The 19,557-nt window shown below is 33.6% G+C and overlaps 2 protein-coding genes across 2 annotated transcripts in view; one reads left to right on the top strand and one right to left on the bottom strand.

The window, feature by feature from the left end:
* Positions 1–4,134: 4,134 nt before the first annotated feature.
* Positions 4,135–9,570, bottom strand: LOC107007992 (light-inducible protein CPRF2). The gene is made up of 6 exons (XM_015206868.2): positions 9,043–9,570; positions 8,822–8,921; positions 7,088–7,298; positions 5,700–5,775; positions 5,500–5,625; positions 4,135–4,830 (listed from the first exon to the last, which is right to left on the bottom strand). The coding sequence occupies exons 1-6, from the start codon at positions 9,496–9,498 to the stop codon at positions 4,432–4,434; spliced, it is 1,368 nt and encodes a 455-aa protein (XP_015062354.1). The 5' UTR covers positions 9,499–9,570; the 3' UTR covers positions 4,135–4,431.
* A 4,261-nt stretch (positions 9,571–13,831) lies between these two features.
* Positions 13,832–19,557, top strand: part of LOC107025345 (mediator of RNA polymerase II transcription subunit 14) — a gene marked incomplete at its 5' end in the record, with an annotated part of 10,730 nt that continues 5,004 nt past the window's right edge. The window contains 4 exons of the mRNA XM_027916829.1: positions 13,832–14,938; positions 16,461–16,558; positions 17,884–18,058; positions 18,562–19,477. Of these exons, the coding sequence (XP_027772630.1) occupies positions 13,832–14,938; positions 16,461–16,558; positions 17,884–18,058; positions 18,562–19,477 (2,296 nt within the window). The remainder of the gene's footprint in view (positions 14,939–16,460; positions 16,559–17,883; positions 18,059–18,561; positions 19,478–19,557) is intronic.

Raw genomic sequence — 19,557 nt, 5'->3', positions numbered from 1 at the left:
GTAAAAAGGAAATAAATTTAGGACAAATTATAGAAACATATAAATTAAGGGTAAATTATAAAAATCATATACTTTTAAGATAAAATTATAATTTTATCCTTTAAAAGTTTATAATTAAAATTTTATATCTGATACACTAATTTGATGCGCGAGATACACTAATCTGCTGTGTGAGATACACTAATCTGATGCGCGAAATACACTAATTTGGTGGGTGAGGTACATTTTATACATGGTACACTAATCTGATGCTCAAAATACATTTATGTGATATACGATATACATGCGCGAGATACATTACTGTGATGCACGAAAATGAAATATTTTGAAAATTTATAAAACTTATGGGAAATAATGATAATAAGTTAACTAAAAAATCGATTTCAGTAACAACCATTCAAAAAAAAATTAACCACCATTCCAATAGCTTCTTTTGGAGGGATTTTCTTTAAGGAGGTTTTTCTTTTAGAACCAAAAAAAAAAAAAAGATTAATACCTACTATTTTCTCATCCATCTTTTTTATTGTCTTAGCATTAATACTTTATTTTATAAAATTCTTGACAATATTTTAAACGTTTTCCTATTTTATTGGCCAAGATGTCAGGAGAATCATTCTGATTGGCTCCTCTCCCATCTCCAATACCTCCTTACCACGTCCTAGCCCACCTAGTATTTGAAAGATTATATATATAGAAAATCCATATTTCATAAATAGCAAAGAAATTAAATTTAATAGTCTTTTTAGTTATGATTTGCCTAATTACGCTTTATAACTTTAATTTTATATGCTATATGTATTTTGGTTTGTATAATTCGTTTGCCATAATATAAATAGAGAAAGTATATATAAAATCTATATTTTATACATTTAAGAATTTTTCAGAATTTATACAAACAAGATAATTAGGGTACGTATATACAAATTCTAAATTTATATAATTAGGAATCGGATTATACTAATTTCGAATTTGTACAATTAAAGTCGAATTATATAAATTTTTTGAATATAATTTAAGTATATATTATTGACGAACATTAATTTTTTTAAACTATAGCTATATTAAATAATTTAGGGCCCGTTTGGATGGGCTTAATAAAAGCGGCTTTAAAAAAGTACTTTTGAAAGTGCTGAAACTTATTTTTAAAATAAGCAGTTATGTGTTTGGATAAAAGTGCTGAAGTTGCTATGCCGAACGTGAAAAGAGAAAAATGGAAGAAAGAGATGTTAGGGTTATGTGGGTAATTTGGAGATTGTATAAAAATATTAAGGGCAAAAAGATAAAAATATGGTCAACTTAAAACAGCTTATAAGCTAAAAAAAAAAAAAGCACCCCTACCCCAGCTTTTAACTTTTAGCTTAAAATAAGTTTTTTTTAACTTAAAATAAGTTATTTTGAGTATTGCCAAACAGCTAAATAAGTCAAAAACCAGCTTTTAAGTCAGTTTGACCAGCTTTTAAGCTGAACCAAACAGGCTCTTACTTATGTCAACTAAGGAGTGGATGATAGAATGATTTTTTAACGTACAAAAGTACAGTAATAATGAGAAAGGACGAAATATGCGATTCCAAAATATCAAATTTTATTTTTACACAAACTACTTTCTGGTTATTACATACCTTTTGTTTTTATATGCTTATATTCTCCTTTTGGGATAAGTAAAAAGACACTTCAAATTTAAACATTCCTTTTCATGTTTGTACCATAAAAATGAAAAAAAAAATTATTTGTAAAGAAGTGTTTGGTGGAATCTATAATTTCAATAATATATTAAATATAATTTCATAAATTCGAATCTCAAAATTTAAAACATAAATAATCTTTAGAATTTAATTAAATATCAGACTTTTAAAGTAAAGAAAAAAGTTACAGTATATAATATGTTATTCATATGAAGCTGGACTTAGGATTATTATTATTATTATATATAGTGCTGCTTCTATTCTTGATTATTTATTTCTTTTTTTTAGTTATTTTTAATTATTGATAAATTATTTTTTACCTATTATATTTTTAATTAATTATTTCAAAAATAAATAAATTTTTTAAAAATTTTAAAATTTTAATTTATTTACATCATAATTAATAGAAAAAAAATAATAAATTTATGATATAAATAATTATTTTCTTAATTAATTAATTTAAAAATGAACAATTAATAAAAAAACACATGATAAAGTTTTAAAATGCAGAGTTCGATTATTTTATCTTATTGTATATCCATATAAAATTAAATACACCTAGGAAATGAGACATCATTGTTCAATGTTTTATTTATGTTCCCCATACACCTACCAAGCCAATTCTAATAGCGATGAGAGCACATGTTTGACGTATCATTTATTAGTGATGGAGCCAATAGTCAAAGAGAATCGACTGAATTTCATTTATCGAAAAATTATATTATGTATTTTTTTTAAAAGTTAATGATGAGAGTAATTTTGAAAAAATAGCTATGAAATTTTTTTTTAATTTTTTTTAAAAAATAAACAAGTAAAAAGATAATTTTTTTAGTATAACTTTTCCCCTTAAGAAAAAGGGGTGATTGTTGCAATAACAAAATATTCAGGGGATAAAAATAAAATACTTTAATACGTCACAAGTTTAGGAAATGTATGGAACGCAATAATTGAACGTGCTTGACCAGCTGATGCAATATATGGATTAGTTGAATCCTAACTTATTTTAAATTGATATAAATTCCATTAATTGAATCATGAACTTATTTTTTATCATATAAATTTGTTTAGTTTGAATCGTTAGTTATTTTAAAGTATTGCTTGGGCAAGGGTGACTAGTGAGGTGACGTAGATACTGTTTTCTTTCGATTTTATTTATGAAATTACATTAGGAATGGCAACATCAAATTCAACCCAATTTGTTTGAGTTTGAACGGGTTATTGACCCGCATAAGCTTAACCCAGTTTAACTCATCTAAAATTGAATTGATATGTAATCTGAATTGGCTCATGAAATTCTTGTTAAAATATTTTGGAATTTTTGTTTTTCAATCTGATGTGTTGTATAGTCATGATATAGAAAAAATAATTTCATTAGGTATGAAAACAGTTTGAAAGAAATAATAAAACAATTAAGTGTAGTAAAAATTAAATTGGATTTGGTCTTAAGCCATTATATAATCCGTTTTGATCCATACAAAATTGTTTTCATAACCTATTATGATACGTTCAAATTTTAATCTAACCCGCTCAATCGTCACCCCTAAATTAAATTACATTGTTATAACCACAACAAAGTAAAAAATGTACTAAATTATTACTCCCTCAATTCATTTTTACGTGTAAGACACGTGATTTTTATTTTATTTTTCCAAATAACTTTGGCGATGCAATAATCTTTTTATATACTTTATAGATATTAAAATTTCATTTTTGGCTTTGAATGTTAGTACGTCCATTATCATATTTCAAATCCAATTATTATTTCCTTGCAAGGAATAAAGAATAATATTAAGTGCGGTTGGTACTATCTCATGATGAAGATTCAAGGCAATGCAAAGTGGAAATTTTTATTTATATTAGAAAGACACCAAAATATAAATTGACCAAAATAAATAAAATAGTAAAAGAAGATGCTAGGAAGTTTCAAAGAGAATTCTTCACATAAGACGACAATGAGTCACAATATATTAAAAGACGATAGTAAATTGCAATAAGCCATTATGTATCTTGTCGAGCCTCCACAGATTTTGATTGTGCTTTAATTAATCAATCTTCAATATTTATATCAAATTAATATACGTATTATATATATTTATTTATTTAGCCACTAAATCATAATTAATAAATGTATATTTTCGAGTCATTTAATTACTTGATAATGACAAGTTGATATGGTTTGATCTAATGACTTATAAGTTGGGCTGAGAAGAACCCAAAATGTTTAACTGAAGCTATCCTTGAACAAATCTTGTCCCCAAACTAGAAGACCTTTTCTAATACTACTTGCACAAATGTCTATCTGCAATTATTTAAGAGATTTTGATAGTACTATATAAACTATCAAGGTATAAAATAAATGACAACACAACGGACTACAAGTGAACCAAATGTATATTTGAGTAAAAATTTGTAAATATGATGACTAGCATGCAAATCAACTAGACGCATAATAATAACTTAAAAAAAGGATTTATATGTATCTTTTGAATCTCTACTTGTTCTTTGCATCTCATACCGATGATATCTACGTGAATGTTGAGCTTTTGAGTTGCTATGCAACAGAGATGATGACTGAGAATAGTCAGAACTAGCATAGCAAAGGGATGTCAATCCATTAGTATCATCCAAGAAGGCATTGCCATACAAAGAATGGGCATTTTTCCTGCCACAAATGGTTAAAAAACAGTATAATTTTATCAACATGCATGTGCAAAATCTGATTCAGTGCAGCTGGGGGCTTTGACAGTGTTTATTGCTCTCCCCGACCTTGGGTTCCACAGGAACTCACTTCTCCACGTATGCGCTTCTGCAGATGCTCCAAGCTGGCTACGCGCTGCATTGAAGCTGTTCTACCCATCTTATTCCCACCAACTGCTGCAGCTGCAGGATTCTGCTGTACAGTTCCTATTGGAGGAACATCAACCATACCATTTTGAATTCTAGGATCATGGGTTGGCATATGATTATTTGGCGGTTGTTGGTAGTAATGATGTTGAGGATCATCTTGCACAGGCACAGCAGTGTCTGTTGATGTGTCTGAAGGACTGCCAGAGAAGGATGGCATTGCCATTGAGGACATCTCAGACATAGCTTGGAATAAGGGATTTAGCCCTGTAACTCTTTTAACTGTTTCTTCTGCCATCTTCACCTGCACGACAAACAGCAAAGGAAGGAAGAATTTTTAATAAATGTTTTTAACAGCAGATGATTTTCAACAATACCACGCACGTGTTTCATAAAGAAAACACCAACAATGATCCAACTCCTCTCTTCCCTGTTAAGATCTACAAAAATATCAATCTACTATATAATGTTACTTAAGTAAGAAGGAAAAGAGGATGAAAGAATTTTTGTCATCATGACAATCCTTTTCTTTGGATCTGAAACATGCCTNCTTAAGTAAGAAAGAAAAGAGGATGAAAGAATTTTTGTCATCATGACAATCCTTTTCTTTGGATCTGAAACATGCCTCAACAGCAAAGGTATCCTCCAGTAGGTGATAGAAGCACAACATAATCATGTTGCTATAGTCCAACCAAAAATTATGTCTTTGTTAGCGGAGCCTGATATGCACTAGAAGCATGAATGAAAACAAAAAAGAGATAGCAAAAGCAACATGAAATTGCCACCTCATTTTACCTAGGAAACATACCCTCCCCCCTCATGTTTTTTCTTCTTTTCTCCCTTTTGGTTACAGGAAAAATGATCACTGTGGCTAAAGCAAAACAATTGATGCACACAGCAGGTTTCTTCTTGTACTTCCCCAAACAAAATACAGGACCTACTTCCTCAACCACAACTAGTTAAAGAGCCTTACCTTTGCTCTCAATGTCTCAACATCTGCTTTTAGGACACGATTATCAACAGCTGATTCATTGTATTTCTGGCTTATGTCAGTCAGACGTTTCAGTAGGGAGGAGTTTTCTACTCTCAGTTGAGATACCTACCAAAAAAAAAGGCATCATAAGACAATAATCTTGTGCCGACATTAACTTAAACACGACTTAAGAAACATACCTGTGTCTCAAGTTCTGTAAGATGGGCTTGCTTTCTTCTCCTTGAACGTCTGGCTGATTCTCTATTTGAAAGCATTCTGATAAACCAAGGGGTTGATATTATTAGGACTTTGATCAGCCCAGGTAAACTTCACTACTAAATAAATTAATAATTAGCTTTACATTTTGGATGACTACCAATTACATTACCACTGGGACATGATTCAAGTAGGAAAAAGTTTCTAATCAGAAAAGGTTGGAGCACCTTATGCCAGTGAATCATTGCACCTCTAACCATATTATTCTCCTAGGAAGGAATACTCTGCATGTAATGGACAAGCAGCCTTTACATAATGACACCTTCCATGAGAAGTGTAATCTCTTTCCTTGCAAAGCAAAGAGAAGTCTGATTCGATGGAGGCAACGGTAATTGGTAGCATGACACTCCCTTCTCTGAGACAGAAAATGACAGGCCACACTTATACTTACATGGGGGTGCATGCAATCTTTTGCAGAGAGGAGGGATTTAATATGCAACAATGAAGGATACTATTTATACCACACCAGGTGTGAATCAGAACTTCGCACAAGTGAATTCAGACGAAGACTAAGACAAAACTCTACAGCAGCCAACAATTAAGGGACCATAGCAAACACAAAAAGAGAGTTTCTCCAATTGCTCTACTTGGTTCATACACAGCCTGTAAACAAGTCATTTTGGTCTCATGCTTATTTTATTTTAATCGGTTGGGCAATATATATGCTTTAATTTCATTCCAAGTGCTGGCCGTATCTGTTGCCTTTAAGAGGGAGTGAGAGAGAGAAGAAAGAATGAAAAAGACAGGGGTTCTTTTAATTGGCCGTGTTTGTCTCTACAAAACATGAAAGTGTGGGCAACACATCTGGCATGTATGAGTATGAGTGAGTGTGAGTGTATGCGTGTGTTTATACGTACATAAACTGCTCAAGAAAAAATATATACTAAACATATATAAGAAGAAGTATACTTTGGCGGGAAGAGTATTTGATTGGACCTCTGTAGTCACAAACAACTATTCCTCAGTTGTATTCAAACAAAAATTTCACCTTCACAAAGCATCACTAGTCAAAGTGTTCTCTAATAACATGCATGAATCAAAATTGAGTGCTGTACAATCAAGTGAATCAAAATTGAGTGTGTATAATCAAGGGAATTTACTTTTCACAAACTGACAAACCGCTGTCCATAATTATTTATATCAGATGTAAGAAATGAAATCAAAAGCATCTAATTCATCAGGAACTCATGAATCAGCTAGTATGATGTGTCTATCCTCAATAAATTACTAATCTTTTTGACCATTCTCTCTTTCCCAGATTTAACAGCAATTTAAGTACTACTACTTGTACAAAAACTACAAACCACATTACCTCCTTACGCGTTTTGTATCAGCTGGATCTGTTCCTTGAGTCGTTTCTGCTTCTCCTTCAGCTTCATCATCATCGGATAGCTCTCTGGATGAACCACTAGTTGTTGACTTCACCTGCACCCCAGGTTTCTTCTGCACTGCGGGCAAAGAGGGTATTCCAACTGGTCCACCAGAATCCTTATCTTGAACTTTTCTCACTTCCTGACCAGATCCTGCAGAGAAAAACGAACAAAAGGCTGAATGCATGAAACTAATTTCCATAATACATCGTACAGAAACCTACACCAAGTCTTTGCCTGTCATTAAATGTCTACACACATTTATCCTTCAGTTGCATATTACACGCTTCTGCTGATGTAGATGGTTGCATTGTCAAGTAAAGAACAGAAGTACAGAACCATAATGCTTCTTGCTTGTGGAAGTGTGTGGGAGTTCTGTGTTAGGATCACATTGAAGAAACTCATTCTATTTCTTTTCTTTTCTTTGGATAAAGTAATAAACTGGAAATAAGAAATTTTTCTCATGCTACTCTGGTAAGGAAAGAATATTTATGCCTTTTGACAAGTACAGACTACAGAGGGACTATATATTAAGCCTGTGACCTTTTTTTCATTAAAGAGACCTTTTGTTCTGCGAGCAGAATAAGCCCAAGCAATTTCTCCTCTTCTTAACAGATTTTTAGTTAGGACTTGATTGAACTATATCGCTCTTCTTCAAATGAAATTTCACAACATGGGAATACATTGAGCATGTTGTTTTTGATGAAGTACATTGGGTATGTTGTTGTTATCATTGTGGTGGTGTCGGAACCTACTTCGCAAACCTTAACTAATTCCCGGGGATACCACATATGAGATGAAATTACCTGTGTTTTTGTCTCTGTTAGGATTTGAACTTGAGAATTCATGGTTCAAAACTTATTCCATTGATTACTAGTCCACACCCTTGGGTATAGAGTTGTTAATTGAACTCAAATAGCAGGATGTTCAAGTTGGCTCGATTTATTAGCACTTGACAGCTCTACCTTCTAGGCTTCGACTATGGGTACAAAGTTTTGAATTATGATCAAAGAGCATTAATTAAGGATTGGAAGGTGTTGTTCATCATAGAAAGTGATGAGTGATGGAAAAACTATGTAGAGTTATATAATCTCAAAGAACATGCCTTAAGCAGAGGTTAAAATTTACTTGCTTAAAAATTAAAATACTTCGAATGTTTTTTCTTATTTGTTGGAACTTCTATAAATTTGTTTTAAGTATATATAAATGACAATTATTCTAAAAGCATAACATAGTGCGACTAAGGATCCACCTGTTTGGTTCAAATCTTCAGATTCCTTTAAAGTTTGTTCTTTCTATGTAAGAGAATGTGAACTTTCCAGAAACTAATGGCGAAGTGACACCTTCATAGAATCAATGGTAATGCAGACAAAATTTACCTCATCCAAGAATCACTCACGTTTACTCAAATGTTTCACATAACCATACAACTGACATCAGTCATCAGCATCCTAAACCAATTTGAAAAAAGCAGGAAGCACAGATCTTCACAAATTACTGTCAGACCACTAACCTCTTTGCTAAATCTTGTAAACTTTCTTTAGCAACAGAAAGCACAGACTATCATAACACCAAAATCTAAAACATCATACATAATCAATGGCAAGCACATCATATTATACATCAACAACACAAGAGAAAAAGTGAAATGAATCTCAAGATTGATCACAACTTACCTTTAGAGGTGATGTGAGACACTGATTGTGATGCACTAGCAGTCTCTGGTCCTTTATCAGGTGCAATGGAACTTGCATCTTGAGGCTTTAGATTCTTCGCCTATGAATTTTTGCCAGTATAATTTCATTAGTGAATAAATTACTCGATCAGTAACAATTATTTGAGCGCGAAACTTTTCAAAGCTAATTCGAAAAAAATAAAATTAAAATAAATAATTTACCCGAGTCAATGCCACTGCAGCACAAGCCAAATCGAGGCGACTTTTGAGGAAGGCTTGATACTCTTCAGCATCAACGTGAATATTCTGCGGAGGCGCAGAGCCAAACAACGTCGCTGCCGGCTTCGAATTTAACGCCGTACCGGAATTGAGATTAGGAGTAGAAAGATTCTCATCCTTGATCTCGACAACATCGTTTTGGTGTGAAGATGACGACGATGACGCCATTGTAGGTGGCTGAGGAGGAGATGAAGTGGTCGTACCGGCGGCGCCGGCGGCTTCTTGTAGGAAACGCTGGAAAGCCCATTCGGAAGAGCTGCGATTCATCATCTTCGAGTAGGAGATGGCGGCGGCGGCGGCGGCGGCAGAGGTAGGTGAATGAACGCCCAACTCCGCCGTCGGCGGCGTCGACCAAAAATGGTCGCCAATGTCATCGTCCACTGAAAATACCCTATCCATATTTCTCTCTCCGAAAAAAAAAACTAAGACTTTTTCAAGCTTTTAAGCAATAAATGGGAAGAAAAGAAAGAAAACACAAGTTTTGAGTTTTGATTACTCTTTATATAATTGGTATCATGGGAAAAATATGGATTCTTATAAGATTACTTATTTACCTTTAGTCTTTTCATTTTTTATTTTTATAAATATTTTTCCAAATTTGTTTTTCTTCGATTTCAAATTATAAACTATTATCTATAAAAGAAATTGTCAAAAAACTCAAGTCAATGAGATGATATATATAGGTAAATTTCATTAAGTATTGAAATTATAAGGCAAATAATTTAATTTAATAGATAAAGATGATTTGATTTGATCATATCCATTTAAATTAATGTAGTGAGATGATTAAGATTCTTCTGCCTTTCACAACTAGTCTTAAACAGGAAAAAAAATTATTAAGAAGTATTAAATTTTTTAATGTGTTTTTTTATGAATAAATTTAAATTAATCAATCAATAAAAAATAATTATATACAATAAATCAAATAAGTAATTCATATGACTTTTACATAAGAATTATCAATTATTTATGGTTTTATAAACCAAACAATTTGTCATCAATTAACTAAGATAAAGACAAAAAATTTAATTCAAATACATGTGATTTCAAAAAAAGCTTACTTCACCATTGATTTGATTATTCAATGTATTTAGTAACTATATATAATACTTTTCGATGAAGGGTGAATTTAGGAGGTAGAAGAATGAACCTATTAATTTCCCAACATCATATATATCCCTTTACTTGTATTAAATGCATTTATAATCTCATAATTCAAAACATTTTTTCCTTTTTTCTTTTGGTCCTTTGGTATGTGTTAAAGAGTTGAGGGACATTTTTTTGAGTCCAAACAGGGAAAAAAAATAAGTGATCATTATCCAAGTAATGGTAATGAAATAACCTTGAAGCTTTGAGTAAAAACAAAATAAAAATCCTTAATGTTATTTTGAAAATGAAAAAAAGTAACTTTTACACTTTGTTTGAATTATTATTACTCATTATTTCATAATATATTATTTTGTATTATAATCTATTGTATTGTATTGTATGATAGATACAATATTTGGCTAGATTGTATTATTTGTTGTTGTTTAGTAAAATTCAATTGTTTGGTTTGATTGTATCGTACTGTATTGTAATTTATAAATTTACTTAAATATGCTTAATTATTCTAGGGTAGGAGGTCTGGCTAGATTTAAATAATTAAGATAAAGGGTTAAATAGTATTTTAAAATATTATGTAAAGATATAATTGCAAAAAAAAATTAAGTAACCATGGGTACACACCAAATTGATTGTTCCATAAAATAGGGATTTCCATTGTTACATAACAACAAAATTTAACAATACAGTTATAATACATTTTAAGTAACAATCAAAATAAATATTTCAGGTATAGTAACGATACAATACAACACAATGAATAACAATGATTTAAATATAGTGTTTGTTTATATATTTATTTTTTACTCGATATGCGATATTTATATTGAGATGGATTATCGTTATTAGCCGATAGGAATAGACGACTTTTTTATTTCCGATGGTCGCGTTATTTTTCCTATTGGATAATTTTTTCTGTGGGGTGTGGCCCATTTTTGGTGAAATTGTGGATAAATATGAAATGCGGCCCACATAGTCTTTCATGGCCCACAGTTTCATGGGCCCTATATACCAATTGCTTTTCTTCACTTTAAAGGCACAAAGTTATGTCTTGTTCTAGCCATTTTTATTATTTTTTTTTTAATTTGAGTGGAAAAAAACAAGATTGGGCAAGTTGAGGGAACAAAATGGAACACACTTTATGGTTCGTACAAAATGGCTTTGTGACTCATGATTTAGACATTGGACACATTTTATAAGGGCTAACTTTTTAGAGATTATAATGGTTAATGCTGTAAAATTGATCTATTTTTCGATTATATATAAATTGTTTTTTAATATGGAAAGTAATATTTCAAGTTAAGTCTTACATTAAAAATTTCAAGTTAAGTCTTTCATTACAAATTAAAGAAACATTGAAATGTTTGATTGGTAGTATCGATAGACATCAAACAGATAATTGATAGAGTGAAGCGATTAAAAAAAAAAAAGCTAGGAAGAAAACTTATATGGAGTAGTTGGGGAGCAGAGATAAAGAGGAAAGGTGACAAATATGGAAGAGCATTTTTAAAAATAATTGATATAGTGAGTATTATAAAAGTATTAAGTTTTAGGAGGTTGTCATAAAATGAAAATGAGGGAAGCACACTATATTTTGATAAAAATTTAAATATGTGTGGAATAATTGTATCTAAATAATTTAATGTTAAGCTTAAATGAGGTAGTGTCTAATGTCACCGAGAGCGAATACCCTAGGCTCGATTTGCTTATTCAAGTTTCACCCTTTCTTTCAAAAATCAAATTCAATAGGGTTGTTTAAAATAGAATCAAAACTAATAAGTCAACCGCAAAACTGACTTATTAGTATTGGGTTATCATATTAATGGTTGGTGAACATATTAAAATTTAATAGTTTGTCGATACCGGGTGTATTACTCCATTTTTCTTATTGGATAAATTGTTACTTTGTTAAGAATTATTATAGTTATATTTTTACCGTAAGTATGGTTGTTAATAAATACCTATGTGAATGTACCCTCAAAATTTAGTTTTTCAGATATTTCTCATTATGTATAATTACAAAATTATCATTTATCAGCTTAAGTAGAGCTAAAAAATTATTTTGTTTGATTGAAGATTGATATATTATTGAGTGAAAGTGAAAAAGAAAGCATGAAACAATTGAGCCAGTGCACCATTCATTAATTACTAATCCGACATTAAATGAACCGATACCTTATCAGTTGGCTAGTGGATCAATATATTTAAAAATCGATATCCGACAAGCCAAATAATTAAGAATAACTATCCATCTGATCCGTCCAATACACAATCCTAAATTTTAGGATATTGAAAATGTCCAAATAATATATGTGGACTATGATTATCTAGTTGTATAAAATACATGTGATATTTAAGATTGTAATAGTTATACGAGCATCAAGCTATTAAAGCACATTATAAAAATTGAGAGGATGAAAAGAGTGATTCTATGAACGAAAATTAATTTAAATTTATGCTAAAGCGTTTGATTGCATAAATGACATATATCTCATAAGGAAATTGATAGAATACTATTATGGAGAAAAATAGCGATTCACAAAATCTCCCTTCATCATTATACCTTAATGCATTATTTATTTTAATTACATGAAAGTTTTGGATGTTAAGGTATGCCTCCAAACATGAGAATGAAACTCCATATATTCAGAGATGTTGATCTTCTTTATTAATGTGAAAACAACAAGTTCAAAGCTTCAAAAATTATAGTGAAACAATGTTTGAAAATAATAGTTAAAACTTTTTGACGAATAAATAATATAACGGTGCATAAAATTATCAAATAGACGAAGCCAACATCACTTTAAGAAAATCAAGAAATGTGTAATTTCTTGAAAGGGAATTGTGAAACTGGGGTGGAGTAATAAGGGACGACGAGGACATGTTCNTTTTATTTTATTTTATTTTATTTTGTTTTGTTCTGGACCAACTTGTTTTGCACTATGTTTTTAATTATAATAAATTGGTGACCATTTTGGTCACGTTTTGACCTAAAAAACCACCACCGTGAACTCCTCTTCTCCATTGATGCCAATGAACACCACTAAAAGACCTCAATATGTCTGGACATCTGCACATAATTTTACACAGCACACTCCACCTAATTCAAAGAATAGCAATCACTCTTCACCCTCTAAAACTACCGGATCTTTGTCACCTAACAATTACGCCAAAAGCATGGAAAGGAAGGACAAACCAGGAACAATAGGACTTATCCCATTTCTAATCTTGGGAGAAAGAGTATGTGAAAAAGAAATAGGGTGGGGTGGGAACTATGGAACTGCTGTCATACCAAAAGAGCTATGAGTTTCCTGTAGATCTTGCTTCAAACAACTTTCTGTAGCATCATTTGAACCTTTAATCTTTGATTTAATAAACTCTTTCGAGGTATATGTTGGTAATGCTATGTACAAGGTTTGTCTTCATGTCTTTTTTCTCCCTTTCATGTCTTCATTTCTTCATCTGTCTTTTTCTGGAAGGAAAGATACACTTGTATTATATTCAGTATCTAGGTGAGTAGAAATATGGTTGTCAAATCTTCCTGGACCCTTAGAATTAACGGTTGGCCCTATATTCTTTATCATTGATCTCGTAGAAACTGCAGTTCAAACTCCGTATTTAAATTTCTTTACCAACACAATTTTCTGGTTTGCAGGTCCCGTTGATACAATACAGTCAGCAGCTTGCATCCACTTTATCTAGTCATGATACATGTTTCACCCAAGCTGCCGACTCGTTGTTTTTTATGCATGAAGGACTACAACAAGCCCGTGCTCCCATCTATGATGTTCCTTCAGCTGTTGAAGTTCTTCTTACCGGAAGTTATGATCGTTTGCCAAAATGTATAGAAGATGTAGGCTTGCAGAGCACATTAAATGATGACCAGCAAAAACCAGCATTAAAGAAATTAGACACACTGGTTAGGTCGAAACTCCTTGAAGTTTCGCTTCCTAAGGACATTACTGAAGTCAAAATTTCTGATGGTACTGTTCTGCTTCGTGTGGAAGGAGAATTTAAAGTTCTAGTTACCCTCGGTTACAGAGGACACTTGTCAATGTGGAGGATATTACATATGGAGCTGCTTGTTGGTGAGAGAAGTGGTCCTATGAAGCTGGATGACTTTCGGCGGCATGCTCTTGGTGATGATTTAGAACGAAGAATGGCTGCTGCAGACCATCCATTTATGACCTTATACTCTATCTTGCATGAGCTTTGTGTGGCACTTGTTATGGACACAGTCATAAGGCAAGTGCAAACACTTCGTCAAGGAAGATGGAAAGATGCTATTCGTTTTGAGCTCATAACTGATGTCAGTACTGGACAGGCTGGCAGTGCTGGCTCCACACAAACATCACAAGACGGGGAGTCTGACTCTGCTAGTTTGCGTACTCCTGGGCTGAAGATTTTGTATTGGTTGGATTTGGATAAGAACTCTGGAACATCCGAAATTGGAACATGCCCATTTATAAAAATTGAACCTGGACCGGATCTGCGAATTAAGTGTCTTCATAGCACATTTGTTATTGATCCTCTAACGGGAAAAGAAGCAGAATTTTCCCTTGACCAGAGTTGTATTGACATTGAGAAGTTGCTGCTAAGGGTGATATGCTGTAATCGCTATACTCGTTTGCTAGAGATTCTTAAAGAACTTGAGAAAAATAGTCAGATCTGCAGAGTTCCCAGCGATATTCAGCTTCAATGCCATGTAGAAGAAATGCTTGGCGATACTCGGAAGGTTAGTTATTTTAATACATCTCTTGGAATTTTTGAGAGCTCATGCAAGTCATAAGTTCCATATTGGTTTATTATACATGGTTGTATACATCATCCATGTCGTGTTGTTTTAAATATCTGCCTCTCTTAACCACTACGTTAAAAAGAAATTGATGTATGGTTTAGCAAGGATAACCGATCGAGTCAATCTCTGCCTTCTCCCACAAATAGCTATTTTTGTCATTAGGTTGTCTGTCTTTTGCATCACAAGTATGATAGGGTAGAGTTGTGATAACCGATGGACTCTTGATAAATGATAATAAAGAATTAAGGATGTCAGAGAAGTAGCATTACAATGATATTCAAGAAAGAAAGAGTTGAAGAATCTAAGTTAGAAGTTTCCAGTAGCAGTTATGTAGGAAAGAACTTGCCAGCTGTCCCAATGCTTAGAAAATTTGGAGGGAGTTCTGTTTCATTTAGGCTGCTTTATGTCTATACCATTGCACATGTGATCTAAATGTTAGAAACAGAACGTGTTCATAAAAATCAAGTAGGGGGCACTAGCTTGTTTGGTTGCTTTTGGGTGGAGGATCAAGTATCTAAATTACTGTGCTATGTAGTATTTGCTGTTTAAAAGCTAGGGGCTAACTGTGAATAACTACACATATAGTTGAGATATGGCGTTTAGAGGCTGGTAACAACCAATACCGGCTTACCAAATACATTGTTAGTCACCAAAACAGCTCAGAACTGTGTGCTAACTTACCAATCACAGGAAAAAGATAGAAGGAAAAAAATGTGAGCTTAATCAATATTACACATGACTCCAGCTACTGAGGTCACTTCTATACCAAGCAATGTGTTGCGAGGCCTAACAATAAGGTTTAGGAGATGTGAGGGGTATGCATTATTTTTGTCCATTTAAGGTCAACTTGTTGACATTTATTTTTGATAAGTGCGGTCTACTTATTTACAATCTTTAGGTAAAGAATACATCTGTGTAGAAAAAGTTCTATTTATTGGCCACTGTAGGCAATGCATACACAAATGTAAGTTTCGTTATTTTCCACTAACAGAATAATTCCTTGGTATGACATACTATATAGACTAGCGAATAGTAATTTGTGCATTGTTGCACATGATATAATTGATTAGCAGTCTCCTTTGTCGTTAATTTTAGTTTATTCTCTAAGAGCATACATAGTTAACAAAAATGCATCAGTGAAGCAGTACTCGAACTATCATCTCTACCGAAAACCAAAAGACGGAGGAGATATTAGGTGACTGAGTTCCAGAGCTCTTTATCGTTGCATGTTAAAGTGCTGTGATTGCTTCTTGCCCCAACTTTGGTAGATCCTTTCTGCATATAATATAGTTGTACGTTGTCTTAAGGCTACCAAGCTGAGATCCTGAATTCTGATGCTATTTGTAAGTAATGAAGTTTACATATGATCTTTTCTGAAGTTCCCTAATCTAGTCTAGACTCTCTGGTACTATATCTGCATGACAAACTTTTTCCTTCTTTAACTGTTGCCTTTTTGCAGAAGGATAACAAATTTGACAGCAGGGAATATCAAGGTCAGGAAGTCCTGCGTGTACGTGCCTTCGGCTCATCGTTCTTCACCCTTGCAATAAACATAAGGTTTTCTCTTTTTCCTTTATTGTTGGAAATTGATCTCACCTGGGTTTTTAAACTTTTTATCTTCAACTGACATGGAAAAATGCTGGTCTATGTGCTCTAATTATGTGCCACCAAGTATTAGCATGAAATCAAAATGAGTATATGTGAGGGAAGTGTTGGAATAATTATCTCCCATTAACATTTGGGAGACCAATTGCAACACTTGACTTGTTTGAATAACCCTGGGACAATTTCACATTTCCGCTGAGTTTGGTCTGCCAAGTCAGTGGTAGTCTTTTTCTAGGGTCAGCATCAGCGTTATCAAAAGCAAAAACCGCAAAAAACCTCTATGGTCTGTTGGGGCTTTAAACGCAAATAAAGCGTGGGCTTTAACGGAAAAAGGCTATAGAAAGGGAGAAAAAAGTACAAAGATATATGTTTAGTCCAAGATTTATTATAATNCAAAAACCGCAAAAAACCTCTATGGTCTGTTGGGGCTTTAAACGCAAATAAAGCGTGGGCTTTAACGGAAAAGGCTATAGAAAGGGAGAAAAAAGTACAAAGATATATGTTTAGTCCAAGATTTATTATAATTATAAGCATGAGTGTATCAAAAGTATGTCTTAGACCCTTCGGGGTGGCCCAGTGGTTTGAGCTAGGGACTTCCATGTTGGAGGTCTCAAGTTCGAAACCCCTTGCCAGCGAAAGCAAGGGGTTTGCCTTCTGGGTCGAGCTCGTCGCACCAGACTTGCCTAGTGCAGGTTACCTCTCCTATGTGGTTTGCGAGCTATTGCATAGGAGCGGGGTTTTACCCTGTGCGCACCCAAAAGGGTAGCGGCTGCGGGTTTCCCTTGTCGTCAAAAAAAAAAGTATGTCTTAGAACCTTCATGATGATACTGAAGCATACATGCCTGCATATATTCTTAGGATGTTTGTTCACACAATTGTGGATGTTGCTTGATCATTGCAATATTTGCAGAGATGTGGCATTGTTAAAAAGTTCTACCTGATTGTCTGTTGATTTGATTTGTTTGGATAATGTTATGTCTGAGTAGCATATTAATCAATGACTAGAAATACTTGTCTTTGGAGATTTTCTATGCTCATAAGTACTTCTGATGTTTGCCACATGCTTTGACCACTGTTTGGATAATGTTATGTCCAAGTAGCATATCAATCAATGACTAGAATACTTGTCTTGGGAAATTGTCTACGGTCTTAATTGCTTTTGATGTTTGCAACATTCTTCGAGTACACTGTTAACTGTTATCTGGATCTCTCTTTGAGAATCCCGATCAGGAAGCAAGAATTTTTCGGTGTACTCTTAACTATTTCTTGTATTCCAGGAATGGACGCTTCATTCTTCACTCATCCAAGAATGTTATATCATCATCAGTAGTTGTTGAGTGTGAAGAGGCCCTAAACCAGGGAAGTATGTCAGCTGCTGAGGCTTTTATTAGCTTGAGAAGCAAAAGCATTTTACATTTGTTTGCGTGCATTGGGAGGTTCTTAGGCCTTGAGGTATTCATGCATTTTTATCTCTTTTTTTCCTGTCTTTTGGCTATTAGTTGTTCTGTTTATTAATTTTGAGAGAGAGGCTTTACTGTTATATTCAGTATTCCTTGTCTTGACTTTTCTGCCAGTTGCCTTCCTTTGACATTTAGGAGTGATCTTAACTTCAAATAGGCTTTGCTTAGTCATTAGGTTGCATGGAGCTAAATTTTTTTTTGATCGGTGTGGAGCGATAACTATTTTGTTTTACTTTTTTTTTTTAAAAAAAAATAACCGTGGTGTCCTGGCCAGCTTGCCTTTGTATGGCTTATGCTTCTCGGGTAACTTAATTATTAATTGCCAGTTTGTGTGATTATTTTATCTTGCTCCATATGTTCTGTAGATGCAGTGGCTGGATCAAAGTTTGGTGTTTGCATTTATGCGTTCAATTATAAATCATTTAAGCTTATCTAGTGGTAATTGATATGTTTAGCTATTTTAATGATTATATGATATATGAATTCAAATCCCAGGTCTTTGAACATGGGTCTGCAGCAGTTAAGGTGCCAAAGAGCATTTCTTCTGGTACAAATTTGTTGCTTATGGGTTTTCCAGAATGTGGAAGCTCGTACTTTTTGCTGATGGAACTAGACAAAGATTTCAAACCTGTGTTCAAATTGCTTGAAAGTCGGTCAGATTCACCAGCAAAAGCTCAATCTCTTGCTGATCTGAGTAACGTGGTTCGTGTAGAAACTATTGATGTTGGAAGGATGCAGATATGTGAAGACGAGCTCAATTTGAGTCTTCTCAACAGCAAGAAATTGCTGTCTGTTTTACGTAGTGATGGCGGCAGTCACCAAACTTCTGAAAATAGTCTTCTTGCCGACTTCAGCTTGGAAGGCTCTATAGTTGCTTCCGGTGTGCAATCAACATTTTTGTCTATTGTTGATGAAGTATTCGAACTTGAGAAAGGGTCCTCGGTGCCTTCTTTCTCTGGTCAAATTCCCCCATCAACATTCGGTGCTTCTCCTGCATCTCATTTTGGCACTGGTGTTGCTAATTATCAGAGTCTTAAAGTTGGAACTCTGTCCCCTAAGTGGGATCGTGGAGCAGGAAACTACAGTAACTCCATGTACAAGGGCGTGATACAGTCAGGTTCAGTTGGTTCATTAGCTGCAACTCAAACTGGGAAAAAGTTGACAGCTTCGAAGTCTGAGCAAGATTTGACTTCGCTCCGATCACCTCATTCTGCAGGAGTTGGATCATATACATCATTGGATGAAGACCAGCTGACTGTATCTACAAATCGGTCAGCTCGGCTCTTATCTCCACCACATCGAGTTTCTGCATCAAGTGGAAAAGCTAGTGGCTCAAGAAACTCTGCTGTGGGAACTGTACCAGGTGGTTTCAGGACTGCTGACTCTAACTCATTGGTTTTAAGTCCCGGATGTAAGTCAAATCACCTCTGAGAATGTTTCTTATATATCTGTGGTTGAGTATATACATCTGTCTGCTGTAGCCGCCCCCCC

Source organism: Solanum pennellii, chromosome 1 (assembly GCF_001406875.1).
Source record: "Solanum pennellii chromosome 1, SPENNV200".
Lineage (NCBI taxonomy): Eukaryota > Viridiplantae > Streptophyta > Magnoliopsida > Solanales > Solanaceae > Solanum > Solanum pennellii.
This window is presented reverse-complemented; position numbering and strand designations above follow the sequence as displayed.